Source organism: Ambystoma mexicanum, chromosome 2p (genome assembly GCF_040938575.1).
Source record: "Ambystoma mexicanum isolate Mex_15411 chromosome 2p, UKY_AmexF1_1, whole genome shotgun sequence".
Lineage (NCBI taxonomy): Eukaryota > Metazoa > Chordata > Amphibia > Caudata > Ambystomatidae > Ambystoma > Ambystoma mexicanum.
In genome coordinates this window covers 1,144,681,486-1,144,707,891 of record NC_090923.1, presented here as the reverse complement: position 1 = coordinate 1,144,707,891, position 26,406 = coordinate 1,144,681,486, and the positions used below count along the sequence as shown (strand labels likewise).

The 26,406-nt window shown below is 47.3% G+C and overlaps 1 protein-coding gene across 2 annotated transcripts in view; it reads left to right on the top strand.

The window, feature by feature from the left end:
* The window catches only part of LOC138567240 (RIB43A-like with coiled-coils protein 2), a 304,620-nt gene that overhangs the window by 23,512 nt on the left and 254,702 nt on the right, over nucleotides 1–26,406 (top strand). For both annotated transcript variants that reach the window (XM_069645237.1, XM_069645239.1), the window contains exon 2: nucleotides 1,358–1,485. In XM_069645237.1, coding sequence (XP_069501338.1) covers nucleotides 1,358–1,485 — 128 coding nt within the window. The remainder of the gene's footprint in view (nucleotides 1–1,357; nucleotides 1,486–26,406) is intronic.

Here is a 26,406-nt window from a genome sequence, read left to right as displayed (position 1 = left end):
TATGAAGGAATGGTGCCCAGCCTAAGCTGGAAATCCCGCACCGTGCACATTAAGAGCACTCAATTCTATGGGCATATAGTGGATTAGGATGACATTGATTAATTGAAATCATTGTCTGGCTAACAGCAGCTCGCTGAACCAGTGGAATGTTCTTACTACCTAGGAAGTATCAAATCCCATGACATTAAGAAGTGCATTGGCAGAGCCAGGGTGAATATTTTCTCGCTTTCGGCGTACAATCACTAAATACTCTTCTTTTTGTACTTGTGAATTTCAAGGAAGGAAAATGTACATTTTTGACTCATTTGTTGTCATTACAAGTCTCCTAAGAGGAGAGGTCTAATACTACCCCTTTTGTTGGGAAAAGGGGTCTAATCTAGAAAATATGTCCTTCCCTTTTCATGATATTCCATGGGCGACAAGCTAAAATGCAGAGAGAGCAGGTTCATAATATTGGCATTGGGTGAGCCATATAAACAGGCAGTAAAATAGAGCAATCCCATACAATCGAATTTACATATGGCCATGCCTTCAAACATTTAGCCAGGATAGCTTGGTATTGCTTTTATATTGGCTAATCAGAATTGCTGGATAATTTACATTAGTGTTATGTTTGTTTTAAGAGTAAGGTTAACAACTAAAAACAATACTATTTGAATAATCCCAGGAACCTCCCTGTTTTAGGTTGTCCCATGTTTATGTTTATGTCCTGTGTGTCTTTGTTGCGCCCTGATACCTGTCTGGCTGTCAGCACGTAAGAAATAAATAAAGATTATCAATCAGTAAGACTATTTGTCTTTTAATAGAAGGAAGTAACATTGTTATTGATCTGTGTATTTATGGATTTTTTCTTTGACAAGAAATTCTGAAATGTGGATTTGAAATTTGATGGTGTTCACTTTTATGAGTCTTGACATATGTGTATCAAATTATTTATGTATAAGGTTTGAAATAAACCAATGCAATAAAAAAAGGGAAAGTTAGGCTTTATCTTTATTCTTTAGTAAACGCATCTTTGAAAATGTCCTCCAACAGTCTGAGTCCTTCTTCTGACCTGCTACAGTACCCAGTGTAAATCTAGTCGTTGACTTGTTGCAAGCACTTACATATGAGCTAGAGTGACACTATTGCTCACAGTCCGGCCCTCCCCCTACGCTTGGATTCCCTTAGGAAGTAACGGGATATGTGTATAGAGAAGGATGGTTGCAAGATGTAATGAGCAATATGCTCATTGTATCCCGTGTCCACCATCCTCAGTAAACTAGGCCCAAATAGTTTAAAAAGAAACACTCCCACGTTCGTCGGATTCCCTTTCCTTGCTGACCAACCCACACTAATTTCACTTTTGTCTCCACAGAAAGAGTCAAGATGTATAAGCTAGATTTGCCACTGGATCTGAAGGAAGTCGCTGCCATTGAGCGCAGGAGGAACCGTGAGCAGCAGAGACAGAGTCGTATCTTCAATGCCAAAGTCCGCACTATTGGGGTAAGAAGCTTGTATTTCCTAGTGGCCTTTCCAATGAATGGCTCAGTGGTCTCTCAATCACTTGAGGGGATTTCATACTCTTCTCTCTTACACAACATTGCACTTTGAGAATAAAGCTTTCTGTATCCAGCACCTTGTAGGAGATTAGCGTTTTTAATTTTCCTCTCTATCCAAAGATAGTCATGCCTCATTTCATCACAAATCCCAGAGAAGGGGGTTATAGTGTAAATTATCTGTCCCTCTTTTTGCTTTTCTCCCCTAACTAATCATATGTCAGTGATTGTTTCCAAACCACAAAGGTCCTGTGACGAATCCCATGATGTTATGAGTGCTTCCGAAGCGGGAGCCTCTTCCCTTGAGGCCAGGGTGGTCAGGTTGCTTCACGATAGTACCCCTGGGGGTGGACTCAGTGGGTGAATCTCATGGGAGGAGAGACCCCTTTTGGGACCAGTGATGACCATCTCAGGAGAACGCGATATTCCCACCCAACATATGACCCTGTTGCCCCTTTCAAGAGTTACCCCACCATTTTTTCCTCCCCTCCTTCCCTTCACATTTGCAGTCACATCCCATCTACTTTGTTAGTGCAACTCCAATAGAGAATATTGAAACAGGGAGAAATACTGGTGAGTCACCATCTCAATACTCACCTGGGACTGAGACAAGGAGAGAATTCAGAGCAATACGGAGTCCGCATTGGAACCACTTTCAACAGTCTAGTGGTTCATGCTCCATGATTGGCCGAAGTACGATAAATGCCCCCCTCACAGGAGGAACCGTAAGATTCAAGGCGAGCCCGAACAGCAGACAGGCGCTGACTGCTACGCCGTGCAGAGGAAGAGAGAATCTGGGGCGGATCCAGGCTGGAAGGACCGTGTTGCCCAGAAGCAGAACAAACCTCCAGGTATCTCAAAGAATGGGAAACTGCAAAAGCGAAAGCATACCGTCCCCAAACAGAAGAGACCTGCAGAGCTGCTGATTACTGCAAGTGAGCCCAGCTGCAAGAGAGCCCAGCAAATAAGTTCCTTCTTTGTTCAACAAACACTGTCCTTTCTTGGGACTTTTGTAGGTTTGCAGACCTGACATACTCACCTGCCAGGACTTTCTGTGCACTTGCAACTGCCTGGTATACTCTTCTGCCAGGACTTCTCATGTATTTTTAGCGCATGGTTTTTTCACCTCCCAGGACATCTTACTTCAATACATATACATCAGTTTCTCTTTACATCCAAAATTGCATATATCTTCCTTAGTTCGGTATATCGAGTTATTCAGTGTTCGCTTTATGTTTTCCCCATATCTGCATTTTCATGCACACATATATTATTGGGGGGCGTGTTTGTACTCTGCCCTTTTGACTCGCAAACAATATTCTTATTACTTCTGTCTCTTCAGCTTTACAATGTTCAAACTGTGTTTGGTGCAGTCGCTGAAATGCCCCGGGGTCCCCTCTCTGCTTGGCTTGACTCACCATCTCTGTGTGGCATCTTCAGTCCTATTCGCGCTTACGCGGTAATGCTTTGCCACTTCCTTTCCACTCTGCAGTGCTTTGCCATCTCTCCGGCTTCACTCCTGCAGGCCTGCTTTCCCGGTGAAGGTAACGCTGCTTCCTCCAGCTGCCGAAAGTCCAGGACTCTTCTCGTGGTTACTGGCATCTCCGTGGCATGCCCTGCTCACGCAATGTTACTTTTCCTCTCTGCTGGCGAGTGCCCTCGCCCCACAACACTGGCTCGTACTTCCAGCTTCCACATGCCTCCAAGGGAGATGCAACATCTTCTCCTGAACAGCTTCGCCCAATACTTTGGTCTGCATATTTAAATGTCCCACAGCCGTGCTTTCTGAAAACAACTAGCACCCTCATTGAGCTTGACGCTCCTTCTGCTCTGCATCATTTCCTTCATCCTCCTCGTCCCAGTACTTAGGTGGTTGTGGGAATTGGAATCCATTGGTGTCAACTGATACACAGTATTTGGAAAGTCTCTCTCAATGGTTCCATGTGAAAAACCAGTTCTATATGAAGGGGAATTAGCACTGAAAAAGGTATTCTTGGAGCGTTTACTTTTTAGACCAGGAATGGGAGTTTGTCCTAAATGGTGTTGAGAAAAGGTTTCTCTATTTTCCCTAAAGGGGGCGACAGATGCATGGCAATAGGCCATAAGGGTATTGGGTATCAGGGGGTCATTTCCATGGGCGAATGGGGGATACCATGTCTCATCCAATGAAGCCAAGAAATCTCCTCGGTGGTTGTCACCTCCCATGTGATCCTCCCTCATATAACCGCCCCCAGGGTCAGGGTCAGGATCAGGTAGCAGCTGACATCCCCTGACCACATGAGAGCAGGTGACCACCGGGGAATCTGTGATGACTCCATTGGATTCTTCAGACCCCGCACCCAAAGTACATGGAGTTGTTCTAAGGCGTGGAAGAAGAGTGGACCAAGTCTACAGAAAGTGAAAATACTGCCGGAAAGCCGAGTCTGGGACTCGCACCCAAATAGTACTAGGAGTTGTACTAAGGCTTGGCAGGAGAATGAACCAAGTCTACAGAAAGTGAGAATACCGCCGTAAAGGCGAGTTTGGGACTCACACCCACATTGTACAAGGACTTGTACTAAGGCTTGGCAGGAGAGCAAACCAAGTTTACAGAAAGAAGGAGTAAAGCCGAAAAGGCGAGTCTGGGACTCACACCCAAATCATACAGGAAATTCTATTAAGTCTCGGTGAGAGTGAACCAGATCTACAGCTTGGAGAGAGAGCATCCAGGCAATGCTTGTACAGTGCATCAGTTGGCAAGGGTACGAGGTATGCACCCAAGAGTCAGGGACCCCTCCAGCTTGGAGAAAGCATCCAGGCAAAGCATTTCAGTGCCGTAGCTGGTGAGGGTAAGCCAAAGCTACCAACTGCGGTCTTGTACCCCAAAGAACGGATTTGTAAGCCTAAGGAAGGCTGGGGAACAAACATTTTCCGACAGCCAAGGAGTGGCTGGAGTTAGATGAACAGTATCTGACAAGAACTGTCTTTTACCCAGGGAAAGGGATACATCCCTCTGGATCCAGAAGACCTCCTTTTTGTTTAGTTACCTTAGTGTGTTAGGGGCAGAGTTAGGAAACCCCTATTAGAGTTAGTGCGAGTAAGGGTTTTCCTTTCCTTTTTCGCCTTTGAAACCTCTGCACCTAGAAACACTTTCAGGCAGTGGTCGAAGTGTAAGAAAAGAAGTAGTGGAACTATGTTCCCTATTGGCCTGCACCCACTCCCCACAAACCCCATTGCCACGCCCCTCCCATACACAATACACCCCCCCCCAAACACATGCACCTGCTGTTTAAGGGAACGTTCAGTGCAGTGCACTGAAAGTGCAAGTTTTAACTTCTTCCTACACTTTTATTTTAAAACGAAACCATTCCGGAACGGTTTCTTTTAACAAAGAAGTACAGGAACAGTAAAACCTAATTTAAACAAGTAGAGGAGCTCTGCTCCCGACAGCTCCCACTCAGTTCGACCACTGCTTTCAGGCACGTTATAAATGACATATATCATATCATATCAATACAAGTTCATATACAATAGCATGACCCCTCTGTGTCAGAGTCTTCTGCACCCTTACAGTCCCCAAAAGCGGAGGGGAGCAGCAAGCAGCTTCACATGATCTTTGGGGTAAAATTAAAGAGAGATGCAGTGGTGAGAGTACAGGCCAGGCAGTAAATTCCTTAAGAAGTTGTGCCATCTTCATTGTGAGCTCATCCCTAAACCATGGTCTGCAGATAAAGCTAGAGTTCGAGCATGGACAGAAGATGGACACATTCCTGGCATACAGCATGCTCTTTGTCCCACATCTAGTGATGTATGGCTTTGGTTTACATGCATCTCTGCATGCCCAGCCTCCACAAGCCAGTCCTGGGCAGAGACAATGGTCAATAGTGAGTGCAATTCAGCTTTTGTGATGCTCTATTTCTGCTGTGACGAATACTTGGATGTCCTCCCTTCTCCCATATGGGAGACCCTGTTCATGGGGCCAGAGCAGTGCGGCCACAGTCCAATATTCCCCCTTGGGGTGCTACATCATGGGAGGAGAATCCCTTATCAGATGAGGTACGACATGTCAGGGAGCACTCAGTGTACACCCACCCACCCACTTGCAACCTCTCTTACCCCAGACAGTGTAACTTAGTCCCACAAGTTGCAATCTACACATGTAAGGTAGATCATTCCATCTCCCTGCCTTATACTGAGACGAGGAAGAGTAAGGAATAACCATGTGAATCCTATCTTAATACTGGGATGAGGAAGATCTAGTAGAGAACAAACAAGATTTGACTGAGACGAAGCGCAGAGTTATGAAGTGCACCCAGCAGAACCAACAAGCGCAGACTAGTTAATATGGACAATCTGTCAGTATGAGCGCCACAAAAAGGGAAGACGGACCAAAAATGCTGCTGAGTCATCTGAGGAGGAACTGCGAGAGGCCGAACAAGGTGCGCATGAGAAGCAGAGGCAAAGACGCTGAGCCGGAAGCGGGACACTCCGTAGCTGACCTAGAGTGGAGAGAAAGGCTATGTGAGAAACCTGAAGGTGTCTCACCCGCTAGTCCCCAGGGATTTACCATCCAGGTGGCCAGGAAACGGCCATCACTATTGGAGCCAGTTCCTAGGGGTGGACCAGTGTGGGAGGATCACCTGGATGGGGATCTTCGGGGAGTACAAGTGGGACAATGAAGGGTGAGATACGGTATCCACTTCCTTTTGACACCTTTTCCCATTCTACCAGGTAGCATATCTAGAAACTCAACCCCGTCCTCCACTTTTCCGACACAAACACTTTCTCACAGACAGTTAATCGTGAGCGACAACAGACTAACACCAAAGCCGTATACCTCACATGTCCCAACACAATGGTAGGCAATTACTGATAACTACATACACCTGACTTCATTACACTTCCCCACATGGATAAAAGGTGGAACACGAAAGCACACAGGGCATTGCCAAATGCACAAGGAAGCAGCTATTCTGGGATGGCAGTTCTGAGGAGAAAGGCAGTGAAACCAGAGAGGACAACAAGGAGAGAGTTACCCTTGCCCTTTTCAAGAAAGGATCGCAACTTTCAAGAAGCCTCAAGGAAAATAAACATTAAAAAAAGGAATTATAGCTGTGCCATGGTGTAATATGTTTCAAAGGCACATAGGGGTCTACCGCATTGATAGCCAAGGCGGTGAGAAGCAATTGCCACTGTGGTACTGTCCTTGACTCCGACAGCAAAGCGACACCAACAAGTTCAGCACAGCAGGTGACTTGCGAGAAAGCAGCAACATTGTATGAACAAAGAACTTGTGTGCGATTAAACTTTATAAAACCAAAATATGTACCAGATACAGAGTGGTCCGGCGCAACGTGGTTCCTCATGCAAAGGTCTCTGTTTGGTACCCGTATGGAACTCATGGTGGCAACAGTAAAACAGCAGAGACAAGTGATCAAAGTTCAAGGGTGTTTATTTAAACAATATGCAGGTTGGAAAAACGCCTAATCTAACCTAAATCTAAGATGGGAGCAAGCATCGACCATCAACTGAAAATAAGGCAGTCCTAGTGGTGTCATGTCAAACCAAAGGGCCTATACTAAGAAAAACCTATTGCCAATCCTTATGCTAATTAAAGAAAGAGTGTGGGATAGGGTTTTCATTGAAGAAAGAAGTGTTCTCAAATAATATGTCAGGATGGGCTTTAGCCAGGGGTCTCCCTTCCCCACATTTTCAGCATGGGACAAGGTGGCAGTCCCGTGCACAGCACACACTCAAACTTTCCCAGTGTTACTCACCAGTCGGAGGGAGTACGTAAGCCAGGGAGCCAGGACCTCTAAGACGAGAAGAAGTTGATTGAAGAACTCGGTATGGAGCCTCCAACCTAGCCTCCTCTCTGAGTGATAATAGACCTTTTCAATGATATGACACCTTGCTGTATAATATAGCAGCCAAGGCGACTGATCACTTAAAAGAGCGGGGAGAACGCACCGCCACGGACCCAGCTGAAAGAATAAAGACAGCAGGTAAGTAACACAGACACCAATATGGACCACCCTAAAACCCACACTAGATGAATACCTGAATCAATATATCCAGACTCCCATAGAGTATGCTGAAGGCCACCCTCTAATTACAGAAAGGCGATTTAAGGTTTGGTAATAAAGAGGAAGGAATCTAGGATGCACAGTTCTATAGCATTCTTAATTCTTACCAGTGATGTAATGAAGAGTGTCCAAAGTTGATTAACAAAACAACGAAAGTGTAAAACAAAAAATTGGGAAGGTTAGTAAAGGGTACTATACCCGGGCGGCACGAGGAGCGCACTAGTTACGGGAAGGTGCACCTGCTGCAGAACGTCCGGAGTGCACTTGTTACCGAGAAGCAGTCCAAAGATAAGCAACAGAAGTGAAATGAGGAAAAGTACAAAGTTATGCAGTGCGTAGCAATGGACTCAGTATCTTACCACTGCGTGAGGAGTGCAGAAAAGGCCGGCAGCAGGCGGAATGCTGGTAAATGGGCAGTCTCCTAACAGGCAAGCGGGTCCAGTGCACAGGCGGGCAGCGACGAGGCAGAACAGTAGACAGGCAATCCAGGAGCAGGCAATGAGGTCGGGTTGACGGGCGGACAGTAGCGAAGCAATGGAGGTCCAAATCAGTCCGTTTTCAAAGCAAAGGTCCTGGTACATGGGAACAACAAGTTAAACGAATAAACCAAGAAGGAATCCGTAAACGGGAGCTAGGGTCTGGTACACGGGCGGGCAATTGTCAGGGAATAGCAAGGACTTCAAAAAGATGCCGAAGTAACGGCAATCAGAAGCCGCGAGCAACGAGTTACTGCTGCTCATATTCCCAAAAGGGGCGTGCCCGAATGAAAGTGAGGCACCATGTTTTGATTCCAAACTACACTGAAGGGGTAGGTTTCATGGATAATGTAGTTCACTTTGCGAGCCGTAGATACTGTTGCAGCAATCTTCCAAGGCAGCTGCCAGCGAGAATAGAAAGGCGCCACAAAGCGCCGCACACCCTTAGGGAGAACTATAATTCTCCTCACAGATCTGGTTGATTGATCCGGCGTAATACCAGGCGCGTGTGGTGGAGCTCTGGCCCGGCCCTTAGGTGTGACACCCAGCATGAGCTGACAATTCCTCTGCAAGTATCAGGTTCTCAGGACCGTCGATGGCCAAGTCTCATTTCTCTTGGAAGTCTCTTGCCTTTGAGGGCCTGACGTATTCAAATAAACAAAATGTTCCTTTAACCAAATGAAAGTTCTTTAGGTTGATAATGGTTCACCTCCGGTGCCCCCTCTTGCGGGGTCTAGTGGGGCAGTAATGATTCACCCCTGGGTCTCCCTCTTCTGGACGTAGACCCCTTCCAATTCTTTCAGCCTCCTTCCACTAGGTTCACTATGGCTTGGGTCGACCTCTTCTGGGCGCTGACCCCTCTCAAATCTTTCAGCCTCTCTCTTCCGGGTTCACTATGGGTTGTTCTTCATTAATGTCTTTTCGAACAGTTCACCGTGGACATCCCTCGGCCGGGTTCACGTTTGTCAACACACTGTTTCTTGGGACTTTAGACTTTGCCCCGCTCTCTGGCATCCCTCCTTCGGGTTCACTCTTGCCACTTCCCCTTTGGTTTCAATGTTTGTGGGATTCACTTACTTTTCTTAACTGTTTGTAGATCAAAGTCTTTCGATGGTACAGGGATTTTACTAGACCTCCTGCATGACCACTTTGACCTGCTTTGTCGGCTCTCCTATGGCCTTCTGGTATCTGTAGTTTCAATGCAAAACAAAAGGGGATCAGCCAGAGTCTTTCACACCAGCACCCACGCGGTGCCGGAACATTCTGCAGCTGGTCTTGAAGGTTTGATTTGTGTCTTATAGTTTCACCAATGGTCTCCCTCGGTTGGGCTCCGACCCCTTTTTAGGTTCACAAAGGTCTCCCTCTTCTGGGACGGACCCTGCCCGCAAAAGTCACAATTTTAAAGTTGTGGGACTTCTAGTCTCAGAATGCACTTGGCTGATTTTGCTCCCACTTCCTTTGCTTCTTGAAATGACACTTTGTCATTGGGAGCTGCAGGCGCTAAAAGGGGATGTTTGTAGAAGATCAGGGTCTCTCCTGCTGCACCTCAGAGACCTGAGTTCACCTGCCTAGCCCAGGGGAAGAGTTTAACTGTTGGTACCACCAGGCAACCCCAGCCGCCCCCGGACTTGCCTTCTGGAGGGATGGTTTCCTCCTCCTCACTGCAATCTCCTCTCTGGTAGCAGGGCCAGTGTTTGGGTGATTTTCTCCTTCTCCTCCAGGTCTCCCAGTGTCTCTCTTTCTCACCAGGGCACACTCCAGTACCTTCCAGCATCCCCAACTCTCTCACAATGCTGTTCCTGGCTGCTGCTTTTATACTCCCAGCTAGAGTTAATTGGAGTCAGGTGTGAATAGTTTTCCCTCCCTGCCCGAGTCTGCCTGACCTCGTTATCGGGAGAACATGGAGACTGCCCATAGGAATCCATTGCCCATTGGTTCCTATGGGTAATCCTCATCAGTCCCAACTGCCTGTTCCTCGTCCTGGTCCTTGTGGATTTTAATGGAGGAATGGAATTGTGGGAGTTGTAGTATTGTGGAGAGGTAAAATTAGAGGTAATTTGGATTTCTCCGTATTTTCCGTAAGGAAAAGTGCTGGGGTGGGGGATTTCCTCTTCGTTTTCTTACATTGGCGGGCTTCCCTTTCACTCCCAACTCAAATTTCACTTCCTCTGTCTTGTCTTTAAATCTCCTCACCATTTTGCTCCCCCATAGCTTTCCTCTCTCCTTTCATTCTAGACCCCTTTCCGCTCCCTTCGATCTGCCGATCTCTTCCTACTCACTGTTCCCCCGTCCCCATGTGCTTCTTCTCGTTTCCGCTCCTTTCAGCTCCTTGTCCCCCTACGCTGGAACTCCCTACCTCTTTCTATCCACTACATCCCCACCTATTCCTCCTTCTGTGCTTCCTTGAAATCTCTTCTTCTCTATTTCCCACCCTGACATCTCTCTATCTCCCCTCATGTCTTCCACTACTTGTCTCTCCTTACCTGCTCCTTTTCCTCTTACGCTTCCTCCCCTCCTCTTGCATCTTCATTCTATTCCCCATCCTGTCTCCCTCCTCCTTCCCCTTCTTCACCCCCTCCTTTTCTCATTTATCTTCATAGGCAAATTGTTCTACATACTGTTTTATTAGTTTGATTCATGTGTTGTAATTTCCTTCTACTGTTATCATCTTCTATGTATTCTGTTATAATGTAAAGCACTTTGGCATAAAGCACTATATAAACATTATAAATACAAATACAAATACAACATCCCATAAAGACTGCTGGGATATTGGGTAGGGATGCATTGGAAGAATTGGAATACCGCGTCTCTGCTAGGGTATTCCCATGAGAATGACCCCGGACTCCCGTACCCAGGTGATCCTCCCGCACTGGTCCACCGCCAGGGCCTGGATCCAAAGGCAATAGCCGTGCCCTAGCCACCCGAATAGAGGATTCTCGGGGTCCACATGGGAGAATACCCTTAGGTTTCTCACATACCCCAGAGTGTGTAAAAGATTAATGAACTGTGAAATCAAAGTGCTCCTGTAGCGGGTTAATTTGCATCCTGTGCACATTCGAAAATCTTTGATTGCCTGTGAACTGAAATCGGTCTGAGCCCGGAAGAGGGGGGTTTATTGTTTAAAAGGGGATCTGAACCCGGAAGAGGTTGATCCGGGGTGAACAGTAAAAACTCACCCAAGAAGATATTGTTGTGGCAAGTGTGAACCCGACTGAGGGATGCCTACGAAATGAAATTGGTCTGAGCCTGGAAGAGGGGGACTAATTGTCTAAAAGGGGATCTGAGCCCGGAAGAGGGGGATCCGGGTGAAAATATGGCCGCCACCCGATGATCGTCGTAATCTTGTTTATCTTGATTGTCTAGCAACCAGCGTAGGCAAGGCTTCTTAGCCTATTGAAGGAGACCGGAGGCGGAAGCTGTCCCCTCACGACTACGGCCTTCCCTGTCTGTGCCTCATTCGACATGCACCCTCACCAGGGCAGGAGCCCAACGCCCCCACTAAAGCGGCAGGAGCAGCTACACCACTGGAGCAGCACCCGCACTGCAGGGGCAGCGCTACCTGTGCTCCTCTCCTTCCCAGCTACAGCACTGAATACGCGGCTGCTACAGATGACACCCGAACACTGAGTGTACCGCAGATTGTCCCCTCCATCTTGTTGCTGCATCTACTACAGCTGACCATTATCACGGGGAACATGTACTCTGTGGTTTGCTTCAGAATCAGCTCAAAAAGATGGCCGCCGCCCGATGGTCGGCATACTTTTGTTTATCTTGGTTGCCTAGCAACCAGCTTAGGTGAGGCTTCTTGGCCTATTGGCCTATTGAGGGAGACCAGAGGTGGAAGTCGGTCCCTCACGACAAAGGCCCCCAGACTAAGGCTTTCCCTGTCTGTGCCTGTCCGTGGATGGCCTTGACCACCGCCCTTACGTCCTCCTGCAAGTGACACCAGAATGTGCTCTACACCATCACATTGCATGCATTAGCACATCCGACCAAGGCACACCACCCACAGCCTGCCCCCTACCCACTCACACCCATCTATGCCTCCCATTAATAGACCCTGAGGCCACGACCCAGCATACGTGCCGCAGAATTGAGCCACAAGACCAGAATCACGGCGCCACGCACACAGAACCGACACCTACGATCACAGGGCTACACCCTTACCGTTAAAAACCTTGTCTACATCACTCTCGCCCTCCACCATTGTGCTGCGACCTACTAACTGTCGGCACCTTGCCCAACCTCTGATCACTGAACCTCCTGCATCTTGCCCATTGATGCCCAATATGATCAGGCACCTTGCCCATTACTATGATTACTGTGTACAATGCATCTTGCCAATTGATGCGTAGTATGATTAGTGCGTCCCCCTGCCCACTACTGTGAACATTGCATCTTGCCCATTGGTGTGTAATATGATTAGTGCGCCCTGCCCACTACTGTGACTACTGTGAACATTGCATCTTGTCCGTTGGTGTGTAATATGATTAGTGCACCCTGCCCACTACTGTGATTACTCACCATTAACCCTTATTTCAAGGTGACTCCACTTTACAACTATGTATGCTATCACTTACACCTTACCAAGACTCCTGCTAGCCTTCTTGGACCTCAGCATTCTGTCTTTAGGTGTATTTACCCCACTCCCAGAGGACCGGTCTGTTCACTACAAGCTGTGGGCCCCTGTCAATCACCCACTGCCAATCATGGCCCCACCTACCACGGGACCCCTCTGGGTCAAACCTACACATTTCCTGCCTCCCCTTAGTCCAATGACTCAGGCCTATACCATTGAACCTACCAAACTCCTGCCCCAACTTAATTTAGAAACTAACTTCTGCAATTTAGGTAGAACCCCTTCTATTGGGGCCCACTGTACCCTATCTCTGAACTAATGGATTCAGCGCTTTGTCATTAACCCTGTACAGAGCCTACCTTGCTCTACCCTAGCAAGAAATGGCAGGCTAGGTTTGAGACTCCACATAAACTACTCTCCCTCTACTAGCAACCGTCACTTATCAACCCAGAAAGGACCTAAACCAAAGATGAACAAACTAAAGAAAAATTGCCCTGCCCAGAGCAATATTACTTCTGATTCTAACCCTAGCAGTAACAAACCCCCGCTGATCAAAGTTGCCTTGATCAATGCAAGATCTATGGTAGCCCATGCTATTGACATTGCCGACCTGATCCCTTCTAAACAACTGGACTTCCTAGCTATAACATAGATGTGGCTCCATGCGTCTGCTGGGCCCTCTTTATCTTTAGCTGTCCCTGATGAATACACATCTTGAGGCTTGATAGAGAATTCTTCAATGGAGGCAGCATCGCCTTCATTGCCAGATCAAGCTTAGGACTCGGAGTCTCCTCTCATCACCTTATTATGTCATACGAAGTGCTGTTTGTGAAAATTCCGCTCACTAACTCTTGCACCCTAACTACCCACCTACTTTATAGACCCCCTGGCCCTATCAGGTCTTTCGAGGAAGACATCATAACTCTACTGTCAGAAAACACCAAACCCACATCTCAACTACTAGTGTGAGGGGATTTCAATCTCGGTCTCTACGACACCAAAGATCAGCATGCTCTGACATTGATGAACTCTCTCACTAAACTTGGCTTCACGCAAAGGGCTAACCTTCCCACTCACGTCAAAGGCAGAACCCTTGACTGGGTAGCTGACCTTAATTGCGAGACAGTAATAACTTCTATTGAACCCTACTCATGGACAGACCATTGTTTATTGACCTTCGACATCCAAGATAATCCACCTCCATGCAGATCAAACCTGATAGCCCCGCCTTTCCTCACTAGGAATAAGCGTAACATCATGACAGACAAACTAAGACCTCACCTCCTCCCTATCTTAAATTCCTTGCCTGCCACCTCTGACCGAGCTTCACTAGTAGAGCTCTACAACTCTACTATTACCGCTGCCTTAGACAACATTGCAACTCTCAAGATGTGCAAAAACAAACCTAGAGCCCACCTTAACTCTTGGTTTACACCCAAACTCAAATCCCTTCGCGCAGAAAAAAGGAAAGCTGAAGCCCAGTTTAAAATTTAAAGGAGCGGGGGACACCCCCGCAACCCCTGCTCCCCTTAAATGGTACAATGGGGTACACCTTTACGGGGTCAAACCACAGCATTTTTGCCACGATTTTTTGTAAAGGTGACATTTTTGCTGCGATTTTATTACTGCATACCGGCTGAAGTTGGAAACAAGAATATCAACAGGTGAGGGTACCGCTCAAGACTGGTTTCGCCGCAGGGTGCATGGAAATACAGATGGCCACCCTAGATCCAACATTTGTGTCATGGGAAGGAGGACGTGGACAGGCTTAACGTGCCGTGTTAAGCCTGTCCTGAGTTTCCCAATGCGCTGACTTTCAAGGGATTTGTTGCATTATGTTTGCTCACCTTAACTGCACTTCAAAGTTTTGTCCTTGAATTTCAAGGGTTTTGTTATACAATACTTTTTTTGGCACCAAAGGCTGTGCCCATTGTATATTTTTTGGCGCTTTGCTCACTGTATTTTGTTCGGCACCACTGCCCATCAGCTGTGCCTGCTGCATATTTCAAATTAGTAACGAGCCAAAAAGCATGGCCTTCAGCCATGACCAGTGGCCACGGCCTTCGGCCAAGCCCACTGTACATTTTAAATCAGTAACGGGCCACTAGCCATGGCCTTCGGCCGTGGCACCTATATTTTTTAAAACACTAATTGCCCATGGCCATTGGCTGTGCCCACTGTCGTTTTTAAGTCACTCCCTAGCCACTAGCCATGGCCTTCGGTCATGGCCAGTGGCCTACGGCCTTTGGCCGTGCCCACATGCCCACTGTATTTTTTTAAACTCTCCCTGGCCACTAGCCCTGGCCTTCGTGCCCACTTTCTATTTTGTTAACACGAATAGGCCCACTGTCTATTTTACAACACTACCAGGCCTTCAGCCATGTACAATGCTGCCTTGGCCAGTGATTTTTGTTTTCACCCCCGACCTCACTCTAGCTGTAAATATCCTTTGTTTGTTTTTACTTTTCCCCCACTAACGTGGCTATAATAGAAATGTACTATATATAGTGCAATTGTTGGTAGTTTCAAATAATAATAATAATAATAATAAAACAGCAAAAGTAATAAATGTTCCCCTGGAACCCCCACTCACTCACCAAGTGACCTTCTCTCCATAGCAAGGTCTCCCCACCCCCACAAACTCTCTTTTGCCTGCATATCTCCCTCCCATACCACCTCAAACCATTGATGTTCCGTGTGATGCACTTTCATTGGCTGCTCTCCTTTGCTTATCGGTCAGAATAACCGCGACTATGGGAAAACTTTTGTACTGCAAACACGGTCCCTAGCCCACCTCCCAACTTCCACATGTTCCCACTTTTTCATTTCTGAAACCCTCTCTGCTGCAATGCATCATGGGAGATATCTCTATTTTTTTTCAGGGAGAAGGGGTCCTTCGCTGTCAAATATTTAAAAAAGTACTTGTCAGAATAACCCCAAACAAAAAAAGGATCGCAAGTTAACACTTCATACCCAAGCTGTTTCAGACCTGGTCCAAATCCATTCAGCGGTTTTCACTGTACGCTTGACCAAACAAGTACCTTTTTTCTCTATGGGAAAATTAACCAAAAAGTACTTTTTTTTTGTTTTCTTAATAAATATTTTCTTTTTTAACAAATCAATCCCAAACATTCTAGTCTTGGTGTGGGGGTCTAATGACAAAGTTATTCTTTGCAAACTTTCAGCCAAATCCTTCCCAAACATTCTTGTCTGGGGTGGGGCGACTTGTGACAAACGTATTTTTTGCAAAGATTCAGCCAAATCTGTCGTCTGAGGCAAAAATTATTAGCAATTCATTTTCCAGTTACCTATGGTACTCAGTACTCACCTTAACTACACAGCAGCAACCACCGCCATATGATATATAAACATTTGAACCAAAGCATTAAGACAAAAAGTGCACAAATAAAGTACACACTAGTAAAAGCATGTCAGCAAACAAACAGTATACGCCTAACATTGTGCCTCTAGATAGATTGTGCCCCAGCTCGCTCTACATCTGACACTGTAGATTCCAGGAATATGGTGCCCTGCATTCAGTTCAACTTTCACCGTGCCATCCAGTATATAGCATGCATTTGTGGTCTATATCTGGCACTGTGGCTTTCAAGGATATAGCGACCAGCACACTGTTAATCTCTCAGTTTGTACACTAGCTTGTTCTACATCTGACATAGTGGCCTCCACAGATTCCACACCTAGCACCTGTTCTGCTCTGTCAGCGCATACTCGTGGGACAAGAAGATCAGATAAGACGAATGTTTAAGTGTGATATTTTTTCTGGGTTGCTCAAACAAGGGTTTGAACAGGTCAGGGAAGGATAAAATAACTAAGGAAAACTAAACACCAGTAGGATGTCTTCGCCCTGGGGCTAGCATCTCTGCCCTTCTCCACACATCTTGAGTCTTTGGTTCTCTTTATATTCTTAGATAGATTCCCGGGTATGTCAAAACAATTGTTGTAAAGCAGTTGCTAGGATATGTGGTGAACTAGAAGAAGGATGACTACATAGGGTTCATAGTTAGTGAAGTTTATCGAAATAAAAACAAAAACGCCTAACTTTCCCTATAGCTATGAGTGAAGTCCCTACCAAGCAAAATCAAAGCTAAGAGTGCACGTCAAGTGTAAAGTAAAAAGTCCTCGGTTCGAACCCTAAACACTTTAGAAAACACCTAACTAAAAGGAAAAAGGGGAGGCTTGCACTATAGCCCCAGTATGGGCGTCTGCCTGGCCTCACTTGCAATTAACTTGTTCTCAGTCTTACAGTTCCTTAAGAACACCAGGATATAGTCTTTCCATTCTTCACACAGACTGTGTTGGTATAAACTATAATTATTTTCAGTATGGGTTTTAATCTTCCACTTTTCAAAGGGGATCTGTCATCGAGGTGGCCAGGACATGGCCATCGCTTTTGGATCCAGTTCTTGGGGGTGTACCAGTGCAGGAGGATCACCTTCGGGGAGTGGGAGTGAGACACCGGATGGTGAGATGAGGTATCCCCTTCCCTGTAACACCTTTACCCCAGAATACTTAGGATCTCAGCCCCCCCCCTCGAGTGCTAAGCTCAAGTGTTCTGCCTTGTCCCGTGCTGAAAACGTGGGGAAGGGAGGCCAACAGCCTTCACATCCTGACATAAAATTTGTGAACACTTCTTTCTTTTTCGTAACATTGTTTCCCACACTATTTGTATTTAGAGGTAAGGATTGGCAATAGGTTTATTAGTATAGGCCCTTTTATTTTGACAAGACACTACTAGGAATGCGTTATTATTATTTGATAGTCGTAGCTTGCTCCCATCTGTAGATTTAGGATTAGAGAGGCGTTTTCAAACCCTTTTTAAGTTCAATAAACACCCTTGAATTGTGGTCACTTGTGTCTGTCCTACTGTTGATACCTTGCCTTCCTTACAATTAGGACATGTTAGGTATATGGCTTGAGTGTTAGTCCGTTTTCTCTCATAGCGAGCTATCCGTGAGAAAGCGTTTGTGTTGTGAAGGGGGCGGGGAGGGGCTCATTTCCTAAGTATCCTGGAGTAAAGGTGTTACAGGGTCGGGGAAACAGTGTCTTGCCATCCGGTGTCCCACTTCCACTCGCCGAAGAGCCCTCACCCAGGTGATCCTCCCGCACTGGTCCACCCCCAGGAACTGGATCCAAAAGCGATGGCTGTGTCCTGGCCACCTGGATGACAGATCCTTGAGGACTAACGGGTGAGACAACTTCAGGTTTCTCACATACCCTTCCCCTATGTTATGTATCTGTTTCACAAGGCAACCAAGAAAGGAAATCCACGTTCCCTTGGTCTTTGCCTTTTCGGTGCGCCACAGTGAAACAGTAGGGTTGCAGGTCTAAGAACCAGTTCATGACTCGAGGGTTAGAGTCTTTCTGCTGGCAAATCCAAACTACTGGCGAATGGTCCGTGACGAGTGTAAACTTCCTTCCTAAGAGGTAGTATCTAAGGTGGTTAATGGCCCACTCAATGGCAAAGTCCTCTACTTACAGTACAGAGTAATTTTGTTCACGTGGGAAGAGTTTGTGAGTAGCAAATAAGATAGGATGTTCCAATCCGTTGCAAATTTGTGACAAGACTGCTCCTAGCCGTGTAAGGGAGGTGTCAGTTTGTAGCACAAACTCCTTCGAGAAATCTACTACCTTTTAGGATCGGGTTCTGGCACAGGGTTTTAAATTGTTGTAACATACATCGTCCTCGTCAGTTCAATTCATTTTCTGGTGTTCAGCGTTCTTTAATTTGTCTGTCAGACTAGCTGTCCGGTCCGAGAAGTTAGGGATAAACCTACAGTAATAACCAATTAACCCTAAGAATGCCCTGAGGTCACTTTTAGTTTTAGGGGTATCTAGGATGGCCTTCACTTTCTCGCTTTGAGGTTGGACACCAACATTCCCTACAAAAAAGCCGAGGTATTTCACGGGTGATTGGACCAGCTTGCATTTGGATGGGTTTGTATCACGACCCTCCATCCAGAAGATCCCCTGGCAAGCCCATGGGCCAGGAAGGGTCTCCACTAAAACCAGGCATCCTTGGCCTAGGCCTTCTTGGGGCCAGTCCTAGTGCCTTTGGCACCAGGCTCATACTTGATAAAGGACTTGTATTGGGAACTACTTTATTTCAGTGTCAATCAACATGGAGGCATCCATATAGCTTGGCTCCTTGGAACCAAGCTATGCGGTATAGTATTTTAGGGTGTGGTACCATAAGAACTATTTTACCTGGACTACTTTCTTGAAGCTATTTAAACCACACCCGACTGGGATAACACGCTTCGCGTTACTTTGCAATTCTGCAACGTGACGCTCACCGTGTTCAGCTGCACCCGCGAACCTCGGAAGAACAGCATCTGTAAAGGAGAAAAAGGACATTGTTAGCAGCAGCAGCTTACCTGTAATTTCTTCGTTAGCTGTCCACGGCTCTTGAGATCAGCATCCTGGAACCAGCGCTCCTCCCGAACCGACGGATCTGCAAAAAAGAAAGAAACAAGGCATTAGACATTTTTACAATTTAATGAACGATGCCGAAAAGCTTACCTCGCAAGCCGCTCCTCGACCAGCATCGCCTTAGGAATTCCATGCACCGGGTGAGCACCGCGACCTGTGGGAAGACAAGACAACAGGTTAGCAAGAGGCAAGGCATCATAGCGCTGCGCTTAGCGACTACTCACCGCATCAAGGTGCTCTAAAAACGCCATTACTTACCGGCGAGACCCAATTCAGTCTATTCCACATATTGGGCTTCCGCGCACCTAAGGAAGAGAAAAGACATTAGTTAAACCAAAAAGGCATGCAAGGACAATAATATAGCACAGCAATAAGACCTACCTGAAAGACTCAAAGTGGGCCGGCATCAGTGAAGTAACTCGATCGCAAACGACCACCAAGCACAACGCGCTCCTGCCAAGAAGGCAGGACGGAGAACACACCTACATTAAAAACAAGGTGAGGAGAGGTCCAGTGAGGCCGCGGGTATACGGGGTGGTGGGCGACTGTTTACCCCAGTTGCCCAGTCTTGAACATTGCCCACCCGTATTCCAGGCAGAACCCTCCCGCTGGTCACACCTGGGAACTGCAGAGAAAGATACCTGAGTCCCAACTGCTGGGTGGCGTCCCCGTGGAACCAGGTGAGCGTAACAGTTTGGCAGTTAGGCTGGCGTCTCTGAGGGATGGAGAGATGGAAAAGATGGTCTTCCCAGGTTTTACTATAAATGACTATATATTGTCAATATAAGCTCCACAGAAATCAGAGTAGGGCTCTAATATTCTGTCCATAAGTCGTTGGAAAGTGGCAGGGGCCCTGTTTAAGCCAAAAGGGAGGACTTTGAACTGGAACAGTTCCAGGGGTGTCTAGAAAGCTGTCTTTTCCTTATCAGGTCAATGCACTTGGACCTGCCAGTACCCCTTGGTTGAGTCTAGGGTTGATAGAAAGGTGACGTTTCAGAGTTTATCAATCAATTTGTCAATGCATGGCATGGGATAGGCATTGAAGTCGGAGATGGCATTAACTTGGCGGAAGTCTATGCGTAACCTCCAGGAATGGTCAGGTTTTGTGACCAATACTATAGGGGAGGACCATGGGCTTGAAGATGGTTCAATAATTTTCTGTCATAACATTTTATTTACTCTCTACACCAATATATCTTTATGGGCTTCCGGGTGTTTATAGGGGTTCAGATGGACCACTTTTCCTTTGGGTGTTCTAATATAGTGATAAGTGCCTTTCACTCTTCCTGGTTTCTCTGAGAAAACATTGGGAAACGTTATAACTAAATCCTTTAAATCTTCCTTAGGCCCTCCTCCTAGCCCCACCTGCGAGGGTAAGAATCTAAGGGTCACCTTTGATTCCACACTTTTCTTCTACGCCCACATCTGTCAAGCCCTGGGATCATATCTCTCCAGCTCTGAAATCTCTCCATTGGCTCCCAGTGGAAACAAGGATTAAATTCAAAACCCTTTGCATTGTCCACAAGGCTTTCTGGGGCCTGGGTCCAAAATACCTTCAGCTATCCCTCCGCAAATACCTCCCCTCTCGAGCTCTTCGCTCCTCTACCTCTAACTCAGGGTCAGTCGTTTTTCAAAGAAACAAGCCAGGGGTAGATCTCTGTCTTCGGCTGGGGCCTCCCTCTGGAACAGCCTCCCTGCCACTCTAAAACCTGAGGAGAACCATCTCAGGTTCCGGAAGCACCTCAAGTCCTTCCTCTTTGCTTCTGCCTTTGCCCCCCCTTTCACCTGCTGATCTGTTCTCTCCTGGCAGCGTGCACCTGGCCACCCTCTGTCCTCCGGGCCCAGGTTGCAGCTCACCCTGCCACCCTCCCACACTGCCTCTGGGCCACCCCCTACACTGGGGTCTGTATCTGTACCCATACAGTCCCCCCTGCACTTATCTGACCTACCCTGTCCGCTGCCTTAAACTAAGCACTTGCCACTTGCTGGCTGCACTACCACTTGTGTTGCTTTTATTATTGATTTATTATTTATTCAGCTCTCCTTTTGCTCCGCACTTTCCACTTCTCCCCCTTTCCTTGCACTTTTCCCCTGCCCCTCCCCCATGCACTTGCAATGTCACTGGGCCTAGTAAGATCATTGTTTTTGTTCTCCCCTATTTCCCTCCCTTGCCTTGTCGCGCTCTGAAACACTTGTGGATGAGCGCGATAGAAATAAAATATCAATTCAATTCAGCTCTTGAGGAATTCATTAAAAGTTATCTATTTCTTCTGGTACCAAATAGGATAGTATCATGGCATTGGCAGCAGAAGAATTTTCCTTCCACTCTTTTGAGAGATTTATGTGATATAGTGTCAGGTATCGAGGTGTAATGCACAAGGGAGACAAGTCAAGTAACGTGGCAGAGAAAAGACACATCTACCTGCGCTCTATGAATGGTCACCGTAGTGCCTTTCTGCGCTCCATGCCACGTTCTGCACATGTTCAGACCCGGGTTTTCATTACGGGCAGATCGCGGCTAATGGAGCATTGGAGGTTGCCATGGAGATGCTGGTGTCCCCTGCACGCTCTCAACTCTCACGGTACGTGCAGTGCGGGGTTACGTGAAATCAAACTTTTAAACTGCATTGATTCCTGCTCCAGCTCTTCTGATTGAGTGAAGTCGCTGTGTTATCTTGCTTTGGAAACTTGTGAATTCTCGTTGCCCAACCTTGCTTTGTCCACGGATTGCTTGTGCTCCGTCCCTTGTTAATTCATGTTTCTCCATTAACGACTTCTGCCACGTACCTTGGACTGTTTTTGCTTCAAGATTATAACTACTGGTATGCTCACGTAACGCTCAAGACCCGGATCGCCTCACCTGGATTTGCTTTGCTTCACGTTTTTTGTACCATTTAGAGCCCGCCTGTTGCCGACACTGCTTCTACTACATTGGATTTCCTCTGCCTCAGGTTTTTGTACCGCAACTCAGCCCGCCTGTTAACGAACCTGTACCTCTCTTTTGATTGTTTCCTCACATCTCTGATCCTCAAGGGGACGGCCCTGACTGTATGCACGGACTAGAGACTTCCTTATGTGTGTTTGCCTTCCATCCTTAGGCGTCCTCGTGCCGTAGGTTCCGTTGGCCCAAACTGGGACTGGAGACTGAGTGCCACCATAGGTCTAGGTGTCCTCATGCCGTCGGGTCAGTTCTTTTTCCTCCTTCCTTCTGCAACCTTTGGGAGTACCTTTTTGGATCTTAACCACCTGAACACCTACCCAACGGTAAGCTATATTGTGTATTCTACCAGACCACTGTTTCTTTGACTTGTATCATTAGCCTAAGTATACCTGCCTCGATTTCAGAATCATTGCCAACCAAGACAGAAGGGCTTACTTCCCTGCCTGCAGCTATCTGTAAATTACCATTAAGGTTGGTTTTCACTCTGTTCTGTACACTGTCTCAGTCTTGAGCCTTGGTTAACACTGACAGTGCTTTTTGTCTTTCTTTCTACAGCCTACGGTCTGAGTTCTGGTGTTCTATCTTCCCACTAATAGACTTCTCTGTGTGTTCTACCACTCAGAGGGGTACATTGGTTAGAAAAACTTGTCGGCTACTCTACGAGCTCAACAGCCCTGAAGCTGATTGTAAAGACTGGTAGGGGGTGTCTGTACCTCTGCTCCCTATATGGTAGAAGAGAGGCACAGAAGACCCCAGCCAAGATTCTCTATTACGGTAGCAATGGACGAGCAATCAAGGCCTAGCTTCTCAGGAGGTGATGCAGGCTGGTTCTTAAGTACAGTGTATTCCCCAAGCCCCCACAAAGGAATGTCCACACACTGTATTACTGAAAACACAGTCTTTATATAATTAATTCAAAGGTTATGTACACTTATCACAATAACGCACCTTGTGCTCAGAAAAATCAATAATGGTAAATATCTACAATTCTAAAGTGGTACCACTAATATTAGACCTCATTAAAGTGCCTCTACAATACTGTCAAAATGTCACACAGATCAATAGAGTGAAACCAGCAATAGAGAGAGGAGAGATAGCAGAGGGTTGAAACAATAGGCAGCAGACTGGCCCCTACCACTGGACACAGTTCTGTGTGGAGATCCCCCCACCTGGGCAACCTGTAAAATAAAGAGATCTAACACAAGCCCAGTCCATATGTTGTTCAATAGTCTTATTCTCTCCTACAATGTTTTTACCCCCCCAATGTACCTGGTGGAGTCGAGTTCTTCGAGGAGGCGTCGACGGATCCTTTTTGAGCGACCCCCTTTCAAGCGGGAGTCACGGATCGTCGAGAGGCGTCGAGAAACGTCGAGGAACTCTGGGTTCGGCGACGGGGAATCGACGGCCCTTCTTGAATGCCTTCCCTTTCAGGCGGGAGACACGGGGCGTCGAACGTCCGTCGACAAACAGGGTAGAACGTGTCGATGAGGCGGCAGCTTCGATCCAAGCGGTGCTCGTCGACGACGGAGCGTTGACGTCCTGCAAGGCGGAGGCGTGCGGGGCACCTCGATGACAATTGTTCTGGACCGCAAAGATTGTGCAGACGTAGGCCCAGCAAGGGCGTCGAGTCGTTCGAGTCTTTGTGGTCTTCGGGTGGCGGGAAACCCACCTGCAGGTTTCTCCTCGGCGCGTTGGTCGTCCTCGACTTTCTCCGGCAGGATAAAGCGGTCGACGGTGCGGTCGAGGGAGTCCTTCGCTTCAAATGTTCTTAGGCAAGGAGCGGACGGCTCCGGTCCTCGGCGGCACGGCGTCAAGTGGTTCCCACGGCTGGGCAACACAACTTCGATGGGCCTCCAGCGGTTCCACAGACCTGCGAACCCTGGTCGACGGCAATGGACTTCGACGGCGTCGATGTCCGGGTGCTTCACTTCGATCTCCTAGGCGGTCCCGTCTCGGGTCAGCAGCCTTTCGAGGGTCTGACTTCCAGGGCGCTTCGGCGAAGATGTAGCGGTGCTCGATGATCCCTCGGAGCACGGGAAGAGGGCGCCTTACCAGGTCCTCTCTCGGGTCAGTCCTCGACGAATTCGGCAACCTTCAGATCTGTCGAAGCAAATGCAGCAGCAAGTCTTCTTCTTCCAGCTGGACGTCGAGGATCAGCAGTTCCAGTTACTCTTGAGTGGAGACTCAGCTTCTGAACGCTTCTGAACAATTTCCAATGGTGAGAGGTCCCCAGATATACTATTCTGTCTCTCATCCACACTGCTGGCGCACACACAGCAGCCAATCACACAGAAGGGCATTCATGCAGTCAGTCAGCCAATCAGGCACACAGTGCACTCGGGCCACACTCCTCCCTTTCAGACACTCACAACAAGGAATGTGGATTGGGACAAGTACCCAGCCATTCAACACTACACATTGCATTCAGGCCAGTTTCGGGCAGGGCTGTCTCAGTCTTTGTCTCATATGCCAGAAACCAGACAACCACAACAAGGAGTGTATATTGGTCACACACTCCATTCACCCAGGTCCCACCCACAGGAGGTACCCATAACATACAGTCACTGGGAAGGCTCCAGTCAGTCTAGCTGGGCCTTCACAACAACACCATATATGGAACTTCCACCCAACAGCCAGTCAGGGGGAAGGGACAGAGTCAGGGCTTCCCAGGACTTTGGGAAAAACAAGATAACAGGCAATAGAAAGCAAAAGGCCACAGGGGCCATCTTGTTTCCTATCAGGAATCAACTGATCCCAGTGGCAGGGCCGGGGTATCCCAAAATGGAGGACACCCAGAGCACCTGTCAAATTCAGCATGGAGCTGCCACCAGCCCATACCCTGCTCTGTGGGCCACCCACGGGTGCCCAAAAACATACACTAGGGGCACAGGGTTGTACCCCAACCCATGGGTGCCATAAGGGTATCCCATGGGTCTGTTCACCAAACCAAAAGAGAGAGCTGCACTGCCAGGAGTCCCAAATGGACTCCTGGGCAGAAAACATGACAGAACACACGATAAAAGGCAGTAAAGGACAAGGATTCAGAGGCCCTGTCCCTCTGATGCATTTCCAGCATCACACTGATGGGTTCTGACATATAGATGGATCTTTCGTTTCCTGTCAGGTTGTGCCATCTTATAAGTACAGGTTCCTGTTCATTCTAATATTTCATATGGCCCATGCCACTTAGAGATAAGTTTGTTTTCCGAGGTTGGCAAGACGACCAATACTTTTTGTCCTACGGAAAACAATCTTAGGTTTAGCTTTTTGTCATAGGTGGACTTTTGTTGTGCTTGGGCTTTTTCCATATGAGAATAGACTAGATGTCGAACACGTTTCATATGCTCTTGCAATCTGGTAGCTGTTTGCGAAAGGGGAATCAGTGCCTTTTCTCTTTCTTCTGTAAGGAAGGCATGGTATCAAAGTAAGACAGACACCAAGTGATCACAGTTCAAGGGTGTTTATAGAACTTTTATCAGGGGTGTGAAAAACGTCTATCTAACCCTAAATCTATGATGGAAGCAAGCTACGACCATTAAATAATAATAATACTGTCCTAGTGGAGTCTTAGTCAAATAAAAAGGGCCTATAGTAAAACGCCTATTGCCAATCCTTGCCGCTATGCTACAAAATAGTGTGGGATAATGTTCACAAAAAGAAAGGAGTGTTCACAAAATGATAAGTCAGGATGTTAAGGCCGTGGCCTCCGTTCCCATGTTTTTAGCACGGGACAAGGCGAGTCACTTAAGCACAGTACACTCCTGGGCTTCTCTGGCACGAGGTCACAGTTCCTTTTACCAACATCAGGGCCTTCTTTGCCCAAGTTTTTTAAGCACAAAGTCTCTTGCCTCAGAGGACCTGAAGTCTCATAAACAATAAAGGAAGGTTCCTTTCTCAATATTCACGTTGGGCGATTTAGTCTTCACCCTGGATCCCCCTCAGCCACACTGCAATCCGTCTTTCACCGTTAGCCTCCCTCACTCGGGTTCACAATTGCCACAACAATCTTCTTAGGTGTATTACTGTTCACCCTAGTTCGCAGGCATCCCTCAATCGGGTTCACATTTGCCACAACAATCTTCTCAGGTGTGGTTCACCCAGGATCCCCATCTTCCGGGCTCAGACCAATTTCGCTTTGCAGACAATCGAAGACTTTCGAATGTGCATGGGATTCAATGTAATCCGCTGCAGGACATGATATGATATGATATGGCATTTGTAACGCGCCTATACACAAGTGTTTCAAGGACACACTTACAAGGACCACTTTGATTTCACAGTTTACAACATTCCTCCCCGCTTAGGAGAGGGGCACCAAACAGAGACCTTCAAATGAGCACCCATGTGGAGCCGG